Genomic DNA, 16,642 nt, shown 5'->3' with positions numbered 1-16,642 from the left:
CACTCGCTCCATACAAACGTAGTTCCAATTTCATTTGAATATTAAGCAACCAAAGTCCATGAAATTTTGCAGACATATTTTAGAAACTATTATCTATGCCTGTGGTTTTCCAGATTTCTGTTAAAATATTCGGTTTCAAAGTTACGCGGTCTTAAAAATTTACATACAAATCATTGAGACCCTGTAATTCTAAAACTACATATTTTTAGAAAAATCTAAAACGCCACAGACACAGATATTAGTTTCTAGAATATGTCTGCAAAATTTCATGGACTTTGATTGCTATTCAAATGAAATTGGAACTACGTGTGTATGGAGTAAATGACGGAGAGAGCCCTGTTAACTTGAAAATTTTTAGGATACGGGTTTGAGATTTAATGTACGATTCGCACTTGAACCGTTTTTTTCCAATCAACCAAATTATTCTAAAAATGCGACTGCGATCTGACCTTGGCCAAAATCAAGGAAAATCAAGTATCCAACTTTAGATATTTTCCAGTAAAGGCTTACGGATTACTAGGTACTGTTAATTATTATTTATTTTATCGGTGATAATAACTGTGACTGGCTTAACATGCTTCTTGCAAGGCACGTTGGAAAAGGAAAGGCCAAATTCAGATCACCAGTCGTTCGTAACCTACCCACCGACTTACGTAATGAAAATAACGCATTTGGCGACTTTTTATCTTCATACTATATTCATGCAATAACTTAATATTTCAATAAGTGCTTTTTGGGTACGCATGAAATGAATACAATTTCTTCGATAGAAAAAAAACATTCGATAACTGCTCCAAATATCTAAATTTTTTCATTTCAATTTTTTATTAATGTCATGGTGGCTAACATTGTTTTAATGCGATCTCTTTCTTGGTACACAAGAATGATTAAATCTATCCTTCTTTCTGGCCTGTTAACTAGTTAAAGAAGGTGAATAGTCTAAAGTCTAAACTATTAACCTTATCCTTGACGATCGATCTCACCCAACAAGAGACTGAGAAATGTTTAACTTTGATCGCCTTCTGTCGTGTTACAAAATATCATAACTTCAACCCTATAACTTATAACTTCCACGCAAAACATTGTCTGCAACTTTACAATTTTAGTAACTAAAAGATTATAGATTTTTAAATCCCGCGAGACTATTTGATTTTCCGGGGTAAAAAGTATGACCTATGACCGTCTCCACTCTCCAGAATACAAGCTATCTCTGTATCAAATAGATGATGTATCTATTTCCACTAGTTCTGGGATCGCGTAGGAACTGTTTGATTTTCCGGGACAAAAAGTAGCTTATGTGCATACCCGGGATGTAAGCTAACTCTGTATCTTTCGTTAAAGCCAGTTAAACAGATGGATCATGAAAAATTTGACATACAGACGGACACACTTTCACATTTATAATACATATTAGTATTATGGATTCTTAAACCAAAGATACATTGTAGAGATCGCTGTTTTAGCAGACGACTTTAAATTGTGCTTAACTTACTAGGAACATATTTTGTACTTCAATTACTTTTTTTGCTTTGGTGTACAATAAAGAATATTTTACCTTAATACTTATACAAAAAAATAAGAAAACTAAACATACTGATAAACTTTCTAGAAAACTTAATACCAACAATAGGTACAATAAAAATAATAATATATGTAATATATTGTTAATAATATAATTGCTATAATGTTGTATAATTGTTAATAATATAATTATCATATTTTTGAGGAAGATTATAATGTTAAGTACCTACCTAAAAGTACTTATAGATATACTTTTTTTTTCAATTTGTCTTCTTAAGGTTAAACAGTTTGCACATACAAGTAATGGTAAAATATAGACAGGAAATTAATATTATTACAAAATAAATTACGATATCTACTGATAAAATTTCTAGAAAACTTAATATTTCTTACACTAATAAATATAATACCTACTTATATAATAAAAAGTATAATATATTATTTTATCACACTTTTGAGGAAGATTATAATGTTAAGTATGTAGGTACACATTTTTTGTTTTGTCATCTTAAGACTAAACAGTCTGTACTTAAAAGACTAATGGAAAAATATAGACTTACTATGCCCTATCCACGGAAAGAAATTAACGCTTAATAACGCTTTCTCTGTTACGTAATCTAATACAAATGATAGAGTCTATCATAGATAGAATGATAGATAATATCTTACACAAATGATGACAAAAATCTCAGTGTGCGCTAACAATTTGAGGCACCACCCAATCACAAACGAAACTATGTTTTTTCAATTAAATTTCGAAAGATTTTTGAAAACATTTTGGAATATTTTTTGAAAATATTTTCAAATATTTTTTGAAAACATGTTTGTTCTTTGACATTATAACTATAAAAATGCACTACTCAAAAATTGCGCGCCATTGCGTGGCAGATTGTAATTGGACTTTTATAATTTGAAGACCCATTTGTACATACAATTTTGCATTTAATAATCAAATCTAATCTAATATTGAAATGAAACCCAACTACGTTTATATGGAGAGCGCGCTAAGGAAACTTCTCAAGTTTTGTTGGTAAAGCTAAATGAAAAATTTTATGATTTTTGCTGAAGTGGTCAAATATGATTGAGGATGTCATTATGAGTAATGAAGTAATAATTATAATATTCAATTATATTGAATTATAATGATTTAAACTAATATCACAATCAGTCTTAGTATCTTTAGTTTTAAGTTTACGTATAATTAATAATCATCACCTTACAAATCTTACAATTCTGACCATCAAATGGAATACAATAATAACTACTTTGAATAACTGATTTGAGTTTTGAGTCCTAGTTCTCTTTTTTAATTTAAGTAGTAACCCTTGATGCCGTCACTCTCTTACTATAGCCTAAAACACATTGTCGCAACTAAAATAATGTGTTAGATTCAGTCAGTTCCAATAATTCAGATCAAAGTTCCTTGTTTTAGTAGGGAACCTTAAAAAGGCGTAATATAGACTATAAAATACTTGTTTGACTTATATCTTAGTACTATTTTAAGGCCTCTGATATATAGCCGAACGCTATGCGCGTATATTCAAATTGCTCCAGGCAACGTTCAATGCACTCTCTGAAAAAGAAGTCAAAAATTAGCTTTGTTGGGTGGCCTTTAGTAGGTAATCCTTTATGGGGTCTTTCTCAGAGAAAAACTCTTTCTTTCTATTTGTGAATGAGGGATATGTGGCCTGGCTGTGACAACGCATATCAATCGATTACGATTGTTAAGCAACGTTGACCCAAGTTGGTCTAAACTTAATTATCATTAACATCTGATAATAACTGTAAATTAACCTAAGAGTTGAAATCTCGTTCTCTTAGTCGATAATAATGCGGTGGGTTCCAGGTCCTTTCGCATACAGGACCTGGAACCCACCGCATTATTATCCCAAGAGAACTCCTACCACTATGGGATTAATGGAAAGGGGTCACGACCAGCAGCAATAAGGAATATAACTTAAAAAATCGAATCAATAACTACTAAAAGTAAAATTTTGTATATTATTATTCTATACGTAACCGTATTTTTCATGACTATGGAACTGGACTATGGAATATGACATTCCATAAAGTCGAATTTTTCAAATATTACAAGTTATCAAATAGATATTTCCGGGACTGCCAGTTTTTTCCGAAAAGGTATTTTACAATTTGACATAAATTCTATTATAGGCATACCTACATAGACAAAACTATGAAAAAAGCAATGCCTCATTTGTTAAAATGTAACATGATTAGTGCGCGACAGGTTGAAATGGCAACTGGAGTGGGGACTATGAGCGTGCGGGTGAGCGCGCACGACGTGCGGGTGTGCAGGGCGTCCCCCGCCTCAAACCCCGATTGCCATCTCAATCTGTCGCTTACTAGATAATAAATACTTACGTGTATAGGGGATTTTGGACAGCAAATGTTTTTCCAAAGTTGGGGTCATTAGGATTTTCCCTCTTTAGAATTCTGAAACACGAAATTTCAACAGTAAAACCTTACAACTACATAGTATGGTCGGCAGATCCTACTCCTCACATTTTAGATGGCTAGTCTTTTTAGGATCTAAAAAGAATAAGAAAAGCTAGTGGAGGGTGACATCGGGATCTTATTACTAAGCTTCCGCTGTCTGTCTGTTTGTCTGTCTGTCAGGTTTATCTCGTGAACCGTAATATGTAGAGAATTGAAAATTTCACAAAATGTCTAATTTTATTGCTGCTTTAACAAGAAATACTTAGTGAAATTATCAAAAGGGCCACCATTGAAAATTTAAAAAAATTATAATTGTTACTATACTATATTCACGTATGATGGTACGGAGCACAATATTTTAAACGCTAAAATAAATAATTGTTTCCCAAGAAATGAAAGTTAACGTACTGTTTTAATGAATAGACCAACCCAGTGGTACAATCTATAAACCTGTCGTTTGTCTCTCTTAAGCGTTCCTTTCTTCTCTCGGGAATTTCGCCTTTGTTTAATTCTTCCATTACGACTTCACTATGGAGCACAAAAAAATTATCCGCATTATTATTTAGGAATTTATCTAAATAGAAATAGGTAAATTGTACCTACCTGCCTATATTTTGTAGTGCTTTGTATGTGTTTTTTCTGTACTAAATTTGTAGTGAACAAAAGTATATTCATTCATACATACATACATATTATGAATTTTACAACTATGCTGAGGCAAAATCCATTTTACCGAAATCGAACCTTGTAACTTGTATTATGAAGCAATAGATTGAATGTTGTTAAAACTGTGTTCTTTTATTTTTGACTAAAATAAAAGATTTTTAACTTGTATATATCAGCAGGTTTTCTTCGATATTCACATTATATTATAATTCAAAATACACGTAAGAAAGCGCATGCGCGGCCTGACAACCGCGTAGCTTAAGCTACCACCCCCTCTCCTACGTCGATCGAAGTTGAAAACTAAAACCTGACGGCGAGCGTTTTAATAAACGCTGAAGTATCTGAGTAAAATTGTTTTTTATCGCTTTGTATATTTTAATGTTATTGTACATATACACTCATGAACTCAGAACTTCCCCTCTTTCATTTAAGACCCCACTCAATACAAAGGCAAAAAAAATTTTTTTTAATCAAAATGTCACCCGGACCCTTACAACGAATCAATTGACATGACACCTCATTCATCAATATCGGCCCAGTAGTTTAGGCACGACGGTGGAACACAGAAACTGGATACAAACATACATACATACATAATACATACATAATATATAAAATATGTATATAATATATGTATACATACATAGACTGCTAAAATGCAACACTGCTACTCAAATTGATAAAAAATAGTCAAAAACTCACATGAAACGCTTCATTCTGGTTAAAGCTATTCTCATAGTGTCCACCATGTTTTCCAATTTCTGAAACACAGGGTCGCCATTGTCATTTCTTTGCGAGATGCCATTCGTTCGGATGTCTTCGTTTTGGATGTTACTGGATCCAGATTCATAGCTTACTACATTACTACTTATTAGCATATCTTGATTGTGTTGCAATATTACATCCGATTTATTCTGGTTGCATGGTATTGATTGACTAATCTCGTCTTGATTTGAACCAGATGATTGAATAGTCTTGTATTGATTAAAACCAGTTGATTGAATAGTCTTGCCTTGAGTTGAGCCAGTTGATTGAATGGCCTTGTTTTGATTTGAACAAATTGACTGAATAGTCTTGCCTTGAGTTGAGCCAGTTGATTGAATGGCCTTGTATTGATTGGAACAAATTGACTGAATAGTTTTGAATTCATTCGAACCAGTTAATTGAAGAGTCTTGTATTGATTTGAACCAGCCGATTGAACAATCTTGTCTTGAGTTGAACCAGTTGATTGAATAGTGTTGTGTTGATTTGAAGCAGTTGATTGAATAGTCTTGTCTTGATTCGAATTATTCCCATCTACCACATCATTACGAAATAGCTTGATGGATCCACTGCAGCCTTCTACATCGAAAAAGTTGTGTTGATTCTGTTGCAGCAGGGATATGTTGTAATCAGGTTCAGTATTGGTGATCACCTGGGGACAGCGCCAAAACTGTATAAATGATAAATGTTTAACCGCCGAATATTACGGCTATACTCGTATTTAGTCGATGTAAGCCCGACTACAGTCCGACAAGGCTCTTTCGGTACTTGAGTGAGGGTGCAGTTGTGGCTTTTTATGCCGACACGGCGAACCATTCTACTCTAACTCTAGATGGCGGCTTTAGTTCCGATTATGTCCACGCGCCAAAAGGACCTTGTCGGACTGTAGTTTCGAACCCATCCGGGATCCTTTTTCATAGGGACTCAGCTCGCTGCGCGTCGCGGTTGAGACTGCGAGCCGCACACGCCTAGTTTCTAGCCTCGGATGGGGTCGAAAGTAGTTGGGCTTACATCGACTAAATACGTGAGCACCTATAGCCGTTACATTCTAAACTTATAGTGGAAATCACTCATGATAGTTTAAACATTAAAATATCTGTTATCTGTCGGTAAACCCCTGAGCAACATTGAAAACCATACTTCCATACAATAATATTATAAATGAGAAAATGGGTCAGTCTGTCTGCTAGCTTTTCACGTCCCATCCGTTTAATCGATTTTGTCATCATTCCTCATACGCATGGCTAAGGTTTGGAATACTCTTCCGCAATCTGTGCTTCCTACCAATCACAAACTGGGTATCTTTAAAACAAGAGTGAATAGGCATCTTCTAGGTAAACGCGTCCCATCACACAGTAGTTAGGCCACATCATCACTTTCCATCAGGTGTGATTGTGGTCAAGCACTTGCCTATAATAAATAAAAACATTTAAAAATGGACTTAATCCGTTCTACAACGAACATGCCTCTCTGCATGTGTGCACATAATGCCATGAACACTGTCAAGAGTGAACGATTGAGAAGAAAAATTTTAGTGGCAATATTAATTTTGAAATACCTATATAAATTATACCTCGTGCTGGGATGTTCTTTCGGTGCGGCTGACGAAACGGTCGCAACTTGTGTTCTCTGCAGCTGAGAAACAAAGTTAAACACTAAAATCTGATTTAAAAAAACACTTTAATGTGTTAATAGTCAGTCAGTTTAATCTTTGATATGTATATGCCATAGTACAAAGCGAAGCCACCTCATCGCGATTGACAAGGTTATTCTCAGTTTTAGTCCAAAGTCAAAACTTCGGATTCTGCCTAACAAGTTTTAAGTTTAGTTTGGGCTTAAGTCCAAAGTCAAAAATCTACTGTGTAACTACGGTTTTGGACTAGGCAATTCTGAAAGAAGTTTTAATTCTTAGAATATAATTCAGGTTGTTTAGTCTCAAGTTAAAACTCAATTTTACTTATTTGGCTTTGTGCTAGTTATTTAGGCATTTTTTCATGGCAAGTTTTGGCTTAGGACTTAGCAAGCCAGTGCTCTGGACATTCCTGAGGATTGCCTAGGCCAATCGTGGTGTGCCGGCATTTCGGCTTTGGATAACAGAGGACACGCGCTCTTTCGTCAAAAATAATCACGTTTTTATCATGACTTTCTAGTAGGTATTCTAGTCGGGTAAACAGTTAGGAACTAAGGTTAACTTACTCTCATCTCTTTCCATGCGAAAGGTAAGGTCCCCGATTCGCCGACGGCGTTTTAAGCTTATATACAGTTCTTCTGGAAACTCCTCAGACGTCTGTATGCTTTCAATCAAGTGTGTTAACATTTCTTTACTCTCACTTAACTCTGGGAACTGTGATATTTTCTGGAAAAAAGCGCGATTAATTTGCTGGAAAATATTTGAGCTGATCATAAAAGCTACTAGTAGTTTAAAAGCGTCAAAAGTCTGAACCAGATTAATATATAGACACACATGTATATGTGTAGACTTGTTAAAGAAGCATAAGGTTGTCGCCATATTGTCACAGTTTAGTTTGCGTTGCTTTTTTCGTCTTGCTAGAGATCTTTGGTATTATTTTTGTAGCGATTTGCCCAAAATTGGCGATACACGGTCAGCAGTTGCAATATTATTTCTATTACTTACTTCTAACTCCTTAACAAGTAAACTTCCAGCGCCCAATATTTGTATGAATTGGTCGGACTTTATATTTGGTCGCAGTATATCTGAAAATTTAACAGAAAAATTTAAAAACCTGTTTAATCTACAGTGTACTACTGTAAAAATCACGGGTAACTTTAATTTTTTCAGGATAAACCTTTGTTGAAATCGATTAAACAGATGGGGCATGAAAAGGTAACAGACAGGTACGCTTTAGCATTTTATAACATTAGTAGGGATGTGAAAGGAACATGTATAGATCAATCAGCTGAAAGAATAAAATAATTTTTCAAAACAAAACCTGGGATTTACCAAGTGAATGCTGGGTAAATATTAATATGGAAATCACAATTGGATAACAAAATTAGGAGGATAGAGACGGCTTAAAATCAAAAAATATTTACCATTGCTTACATAAAATCCACACATCGATATCAAACGGTCTACGATTTCGCACAGCACTTTATTTTGATAATAACGTTCTTTTAAAAATCGTAAGCCTTCGTATAACCAATATGGCGGGTCGAACTGCGTTTCAGGAAGGCGCTGAAAGCAAACAGGGCTAATAATAGAAATTTCTCTAGTGGGAGTCAGACTTAAACACGAAGGGTTCCATACCATTGTACAAGAAATAACACGGGACTTCGTCTGTGTTGGTGTTGGCTGGCGGGCGTGCTCTGCCTTTTTGGAGTGTTTTTTTTTTGTTAAAACTGACTGGAAAGCGCTCTAAGGGGGTGCCGTGCGTGTGTTGGCGAGCGCCGGCACAGACGGGGTCCATACTTGTATAGTTTAACTAACTTGTTACAAATAACTACAAACTTGACATTGGCTAATCTTTGTAAAGCCAGACGAGAGAAAAAAAAGAAAAAAAAAATAACACTTTTTTATTTTTATGGCAGCATTTTTAATTTTTATTATTTGTTAATTTAGCGGCAATAGAAATACCATTCTGTGAAAATTTCAACTCTCCAGACGGAGTGACATTCAGACAGCTTAGTAATAGCGTCGTTTTGGCTCCCTTCCAGTACAGATCCTGAAAAAGATTATATCCTAAAAAAGATCACAATATACCTGCCTGCAATATGTTGTGCAAACAATATTCCATTATCTGCAGGAAGCTACAAGTGCACTCATCGACTATTTTGTCAACATTTGCCTGCAAATTTGCGTGTTTCGTACAGAATTCCCGTAAATTACTCTCTACAGAGTGACCTTCAAAGTTTATTTGAGCTGATGTGCTGACATCATTTTTCTTTACATTTCCTTCAAAGACGTTCATTGAATTTTCTTTTTCATCAGAAGTAGAACTAAATAGGATAAAACTTCTTTCACCACTTTGGTTAACGCAAATTTCGAAATTTTCGTACGCACTTTTTGTACTATTACACTCCTTAGGGACGGTCGGTGATGTCGGCCATTTAAAAGTTTCAGCGCTGTCCGGGTCGAGAAGAAACAGATTTTCCTTTGGATTTATTATTTTTAGCGCATTCAAATAATAGACGTGAATGTCTTTTCTTCTAGCTTGATCCCACAAGCTCTTACTCTTTGTAATTATAACCTGAAATCAAACAAATAAATAAGACTCAATAGCTCAACGGTTAAGACTGAAATCCGAAAGGTTGCTGATTCAAACCCCACCCGTTTTGTCGCACATATCGAAAATGTTAGTCATTATTACTTAACATGGCTAATAACATTTTTTTTAAATTTCTCAAGCATTTTACTACAGTGACATATATTCTAACAGCGTTATTAGAACCAGTGTACTGTCAGCGGAAATACCAAGCACAGGGAGAGCCTTGCATATACCATCACCATGTCCATCCAATCCAATACCAATCCATACCAATACCGTACTTACTGTGTAACTTTAAACTGCAGTGCTGTCAGCCTAAATTGCACTTTATTGTGTTGTAACAAGAGTGTGGAATGAGCCTTCTGTACCAGTGAGGTATTAAGTATTCTGTGGTCATAGTAACGTTTAGCGAACGCAATATGTAAGCGTTGCGTTGTTACGTATGCTCCAAGTAATCTCTACCTTCAAGTCAATTACATATTTTTTAGGAAACCACTAAATAAGCGACTAATAGTCCTTTTTAATTAATAATAGAATAAATGCCAAAAATCGAGAAATAAAATATAAATACTCACCAAATGGAATGTGTTCGCTTGTATACAATATTCAATTATTTGTTTGTGCACTGTAACATTATCTAGAGAACAATCTAGATGATTGTTAGTTTCTGAAAAAAAAAATTAAACTGTAAAGAATGTTTTTTTTTATAAAAGAAAGAATATTAGCCATGCTAATCATGACTAATACTCCTCTTTCCCCTCCAATTATATTTCTTGAGGGTTCCATATCTCAAGGATACCAACGGGACCCTATTAATAAACATCCGCTGTGCGTCCGTCCGTCCGTCTGTCAGCGGGATGCATCCCGTGAACCGTAATAGGTAGGATTGAAATTTTAATGCTGTTTTAACAAATAATAAAAAATATAAAATGGCCGCCATGAAACCTAAAAAAAATGTTATTCCTTGTACGATGATACGGAACCCTTCGTGTGCGAATCTGACCAGCAGTTACAGATTTATATTGTAAAAGTGTAAATAAAAAATTTATAACACCCAACAAGTGAAGGTTACAGTAACTAGAAAAGTGCTGATAACTTTCAAACGGCTGAACCGATTATCTTGGATTATAGCTAAGAACACTCTCGATCAAGCCACCTTTCAAACAAACACTAAACTAAATTAAAATCGGTTTATTAGTTTAGGAGCTACGATGCCACAGACAGATCCACAGATACACACGTCAAACTTATAACACCCCTCTTTTTGTGTCGGGGGTTAAAAATAGATAAGTAAATGTTTAGAAAAATAGACTAATTATTATTATTATCAGCTACTGATAACACGTACCACACACGGAGTTTTCAACCAGCCACAGATATACTTGGCCAGCGTTTGGCGTACGATAGTCGTCGCGTAGGGATTGCAGTTTTGCTAGCACAATAGCTGGTGTCAGCAGCGAGCATGTTCGATCTACAAGAACAGAAGTCTTTATTATTATTATCACTACAAGGAAACCAGAGGCGACGCTAGACATGTACACTACACACAAAAGGACAAATTCACTGACTGACATAATATATTATCTACGCACAGCTTGAACCACTGGGTCTACAAACTTAACATGTCTCTATAATTTACTATCATGGATCCTGAATAAGAAAAAAATCTGAAATTCCACTCAAACGAAGCCAGGTATACCACCAAAGACTTGTGATTTCTCATTCACTTACACCTAAAACTTGGCTTCTGTAATTAATTGACTAGTGTAAAATAGTGCTATCGAGGCTCTAACTCTCATTATTTTGTACTAGCTGATACCCGCGACTTCGTTCGCGTGGATGTAGGTTTTTTAAAATTCCCGTGGGAACTCTTTGATTTTCCGGGATAAAAAGTAGCCTATGTGCTAATCCAGGGTATAATCTATCTCCATTCTAAATTTCAGCCCAATCCGTCCAGTAGTTTTTGCGTGAAGGAGTAACAAACATACACACACACACACCCTCACACACATACAAACTTTCTCCTTTATAATATTAGTGATGTAATCTCTAATGCTCTAATTATTTTGTGTGTAACTGACAAATGTAAAAAATGCAAACTTAACAGGGCTCTCTCCGTCACTCGCTTCATACAATCGTAGTTCCAATTTCATTTATTGAAATGAAATTTTAAATTTTTCCAAAAATATGTAGTTCTAAAATTACAGGGGCTCAAAGATTTGTATGTAAATTTTTAAGACCGCGTAACTTTGAAACCGAATATTTTAACAGAAATCTGGAAAACCACAGACATAGATATTAGTTTCAAGAATGTGTCTGCAAAATTTCATGGACTTTGGTTGCTTAATATTCAAATGAAATCGGAACTACGTTTGTATGAAGCGAGTGACAGAGAGACCGCTCTTAAAATGGCCGCACAGTAATTAATCTAAACATTAATTATTTTCCTTAGGTTCATTACATACCTCTTGTATCATTTATTCGGGCCATAATTTGTTCTAATATCGCTATTTCATACCACACAATTTTCGTTGACCCAGAAAAATACTTACCGCCAGCAATGAATTCTTTAATGAAATTTAAATTTTCTAACAGGACCTCTACGTCGGGTACTAAATACCAGGCATCTGTGTACTCGGATTTTGAAAGATTGCGCAGAAAATTTATGCAAACTTTCACCTAAAACAAAATACAAGTTCACAACTAAAATAAAATCAGACTCAAAATACATATCCAATGTTAATGTTCCAAAAAATCTGAAACAGTTCATTCTTTCTATTCATTTGATTTTCGAGAATATAACAAACACTATATTTCTTTGCTACTCTTATATTATAGTCCTAGTATGTACATAATGGAGGTAGTTTTCTTGGAATAATAATGCCTCTTGATTTTTTTAGGGTTCCGTACCTCAAAAGGAAAAACGGAACCCTTATAGAATCACTTTATTGTCTGTCTGTCTGTCCGTCCGCCCGTCGAGTCTGTCAAGAAAACCCATAGTGTACTTCCCGTTGACCTAGAATCATGAAATTTGGCAGGTAGGTAGGTCTTATAGTACAAATAAAGGAATAAATCCGAAACCCGTGAATTTGTGGTTACATAATTATAAAAATAAGATATAAGATAACTAAACCAAGTGGGGTATCATAATATGAAAGCACTTTACCTGTACATTCTAAAACAGATTTTTATCTATTTTTATTATGCATAATAGTTTTTGATTTATCGTGTAAAATGTCGAAAAAAATACCCGAGTACGGAACCCTCGCTGCGCGAGTCAGACCCGCACTTGGCCGGTTTTATCAGAGTTAATACTCTATCATTTAATTTTTGCCCTGTTAAATTTATTTTTGATATTGCATGCTGGAAATATATTTTACCCCAAAAACTATTTTAATCCCAAGTAAAAATATAAAGATGTAAAATCATAATTTCATAATATGGGGAAGACCTAGCCCAATTAAAACAAATATACTTACATCTTCATTTCTGTGCCAGCGATTTCGGGTCGTCGATGATGACGAGTCGTCATCAAATTCCACAAGAGTTTTTACTTTATCTGGATTCCATTCAAAATTATCTGTAGCAAAAAAACACAATTTTCTTTATTAAATTTGCTCTAGACTAAACTAATATTATAAAATATATGAAGGTGTGTGTTTTTCCTGGAAAATCAGATTCTGCAAGATTTTTGAAAACCTAATTCCACATGAACAGAGTTGTGGGCCATAATATATATATACATTTCGTACAGAGATAGCTTGCATCCCAGAACATCATGTAGCGCAAACTGTTAGGAACTGGAAATTCTAAGCGGCGCGGTTGATGTTACAGAGAAAACATATATGTATGTATAATGTACTAGCCGATGCCCGCGACTTCGCCCGCGTGGATTTAGGTTTTTCGAAATCCCGTAGGAACTCTTTGATTTTCCGGGATAAAAAGTAGCCTATGTGCTAATCTAGGATATTATCTATCTCCATTCCAAATTTCAGCCAAATCCGTCTGGTAGTTTTTACGTGAAGGAGTAACAAACATACACACACACACACATACATACAAACTTTCGCCTTTATAATATTACTAGCCGATGCCCGCGACTTCGTTCGCGTGGATGTAGGTTTTTAAAAATTCCCGTGGGAACTCTTTGATTTTCCGGGATAAAAAGTAGCCTATGTGCTAATCCAGGGTATAATCTATCTCCATTCTAAATTTCAGCCCAATCCGTCCAGTAGTTTTTGCGTGAAGGAGTAACAAACATACACACACACACATACACACACACACACACACACACACACACACACACACACACACACACACACACACACACACACACACACACATACAAACTTTCTCCTTTATAATATTAGTGTGATTATAGTGTGATAGTGTGAAGTGTGATAGTATGATATACTTTACTGCACCACAAAACACGAATAAAAGATTACTGAAAATACAATAAGTATACCTACATACATACAAACATATATGTTTTCTCTGTAACAAATATATTTTTTATTCTTTTTTATCTTAAAAACCAGAGCCATCAAAGTTGTCAGTTATTTACCATTTTAAGGAGACAGCTCAAAAACTAAACTAGTGAGGAATATGAAATCTTGGTATATTATGTACCATAATATACTGTATTTTAACAACAAATACTGAAAACAAGGATTTATAAAGTAGTTTGTACTGTGACTTACACAATCAAATATTTTTTGGTTTTTTCTTTCAAGGTTTATGGTGATGTTAATTCTAGCTCAAAAAAGAAATATTTCATACACCCGAAATATGATGTTCATAATTATGCATGGAACCCTAAAAAGCCCATGTCTGACTCGCACTTGACCAATTTTTTGATCTGATTTCCTTTTGATGATCAAATGTCAAAAATCATACCCATCAACAAAAGCTTTAAAAAAATATTACCTTTCTCCGAGATACTTGAAGAAGGGGAACATATCCGAGCTTTTTTCATGGCTTGACCAAGTTCATCAATGTCTATGCTTGATCGACGTTTTGGTAAAAAATTATCATCAAATAAAGGTTCAAAAACACTTATTCTTGAATGACTCTCTTCACAAAGTTGCTTACTGTCTGTCTTTAATGATTCTGAGTGTCTCAATGAAAATGGATTATTCAAAATTGATTTAAACTGTAGGTGTTCAGATTTCCTGCTTCCAGATGTTAGATTTGGATTATTTACAGGGGCATTTGGTTTGTTGAAATTACTTTTTTTTAATGCACAATTTTTCCTAAGATTTATGGCCTTTTTGTGAAGATATTTAGGAAATTCAACTTTGCCAAATGAGGATTGTGTCTTTTCTGCTGTTCTCCCATCTGGAGTTTGCGTCTGTCTGGTATTTTCTACTGCTCTCCCATCTGGAGTTCGCCTCTGTTTGGGATTTTCAGCTGTTCTCCCATCTTGAGTTTGCCCCTGTTTACAAAATATAAATACTTTATTTAGGTAGGTGCCTACTGTGTGACTTAAAATAACTTATGCTGCGAAAAAAAAAAACTTAAAATAACAGGCACTAACTTGTTTTGCAGCTTTTTAGTTAATTACCGGATATCATCATGATCAACCTTATAACTAACTCATCGCTGTCTCACTTCTGAGCATGGGTCTCCTCTCAGAATGAGAAAGGTTTGAACACAGCCCATTAAGCTGGCCAAGTGCGGGTTGGCACACTTCACACATATTTGATAACATTACGAAGAACTTTCAGGCATGCAGGATTCCTCACTATGTTTTCCTTTACTGATAAAGCAAGTGATATTTAATTGCTTAAAAACCCATGTAGCTCCGAAAAGTTACAAGTGCGTGCCCAGAGTCAAACCCCAACCTCCAGAATAAGAGGTGGATATCTTAACCACTGGGTTATCATATCACAGCTTGATCGATTAGAGAAAGAATATAATATAGTCTTATTACTTTTATTAACGAAGCGCGAAAGTTCAGTTTGTTCAAGTTTATGGTCAAAAATTTAAAAACGCATACTTACTGAAGGCACAGTCCAAGTCCACGCGTTCTCTCCAGTTTGAGTGTTGAAATAATAATATCTTCCAGGAAACTTCTTGGAAGGGCATAAAACCCACGCAGAATGATTTTCCATAATTTGTTCCATGAATTTGATAGCAAAACGAATGTATTATACCTAACAATAATATACCGATGTATCAAGGATATCATGAAAATAAAGGAAAGCTGAAGAAAGACTTCTCCATGAATTCTCGCTTCAATTCAATCTGGATTCGGCAGGTGGGCGCGTACCAACCCAGTAATAGATTGTAAATAAATTACCTATACCAGGTTCTTACATATATATTTCTTATCATTAAAACTATTAGATTGTTTGAAGACTTGAAATCTTGAAATAAAGAAATTGGAATTATATGTGGGAAATAAATTTACATAATGTCTAACTAAAATCCCGCACAGGATACCCATGTATTTGTATTTTGTATTATTATCTATGGGAGGGATAGGGATATCCTATCCCCATCCCGTACCCGGTGAGCAAAGAGTATGTAATCACTATGTTATGATTTTTTTTAGGGTTCCGTAATTCATAAGGAAAAACGGAACCCTTATCACTTTGTTGTCTGTCTGTCTGTCTGTCTAGTGTGTTGTCTGTCCGTCGTGTCTGTCAAGAAAACCGATTGGGTACTTCCCGTTGACCGAGAATCATGGGCAGGTAGGTAGGTCTTATAGCACAAGGAAAGGAATAAATCCGAAAACCGTGAATTTGTGGTTACATCACAGAAAAATGAATAAAAATGTGTTTCAATTTTCAAAGTAAGACAACTATAGCAAGTGGGGTATCATATGAAAGGGCTTTACCTGTACATTTTAAAACAGATTTTTATTAATTTTTATGTATAATAGTTTTTGTTTTATCGTGCAAAATATCGGGAAAAATACCCAAGTACGGAACCCTAGACGCGCGAGTCTCACTCGCACTTGGCTTGTTTTCATAGACCAGGAATCCGCTAGTTTTTATTT

General features: G+C 34.9%; 1 protein-coding gene across 4 annotated transcripts; it reads right to left on the bottom strand.

The window, feature by feature from the left end:
• Window positions 1-1,794: 1,794 nt before the first annotated feature.
• On the bottom strand, window positions 1,795-16,147 carry LOC123875431. 4 transcript variants are annotated; one of them, XM_045921248.1, is made up of 16 exons: window positions 15,642-16,147; window positions 15,030-15,073; window positions 14,566-14,987; window positions 13,113-13,213; window positions 12,186-12,312; window positions 10,982-11,104; window positions 10,209-10,300; window positions 9,133-9,615; window positions 8,462-8,603; window positions 8,043-8,122; window positions 7,604-7,763; window positions 6,981-7,042; window positions 5,347-6,059; window positions 4,387-4,506; window positions 3,904-3,975; window positions 1,795-3,094 (listed from the first exon to the last, which is right to left on the bottom strand). In XM_045921248.1, the coding sequence occupies exons 1-16, from the start codon at window positions 15,762-15,764 to the stop codon at window positions 3,016-3,018; spliced, it is 2,943 nt and encodes a 980-aa protein (XP_045777204.1). In that variant the 5' UTR covers window positions 15,765-16,147; the 3' UTR covers window positions 1,795-3,015. The 4 variants fall into 4 exon arrangements, with proteins under 4 accessions (XP_045777204.1, XP_045777202.1, XP_045777203.1 ...); XM_045921246.1 differs by having other exon boundaries at window positions 14,566-15,073; XM_045921247.1 differs by having other exon boundaries at window positions 4,408-4,506; window positions 14,566-15,073.
• Window positions 16,148-16,642: the final 495 nt, after the last annotated feature.

This window comes from Maniola jurtina, chromosome 20, assembly GCF_905333055.1.
Source record: "Maniola jurtina chromosome 20, ilManJurt1.1, whole genome shotgun sequence".
Classification (NCBI taxonomy): Eukaryota; Metazoa; Arthropoda; class Insecta; order Lepidoptera; family Nymphalidae; genus Maniola; species Maniola jurtina.
The sequence above is the reverse complement of the archived record's forward strand: the minus strand, read 5'-3'. Positions and strand labels throughout refer to the sequence as shown.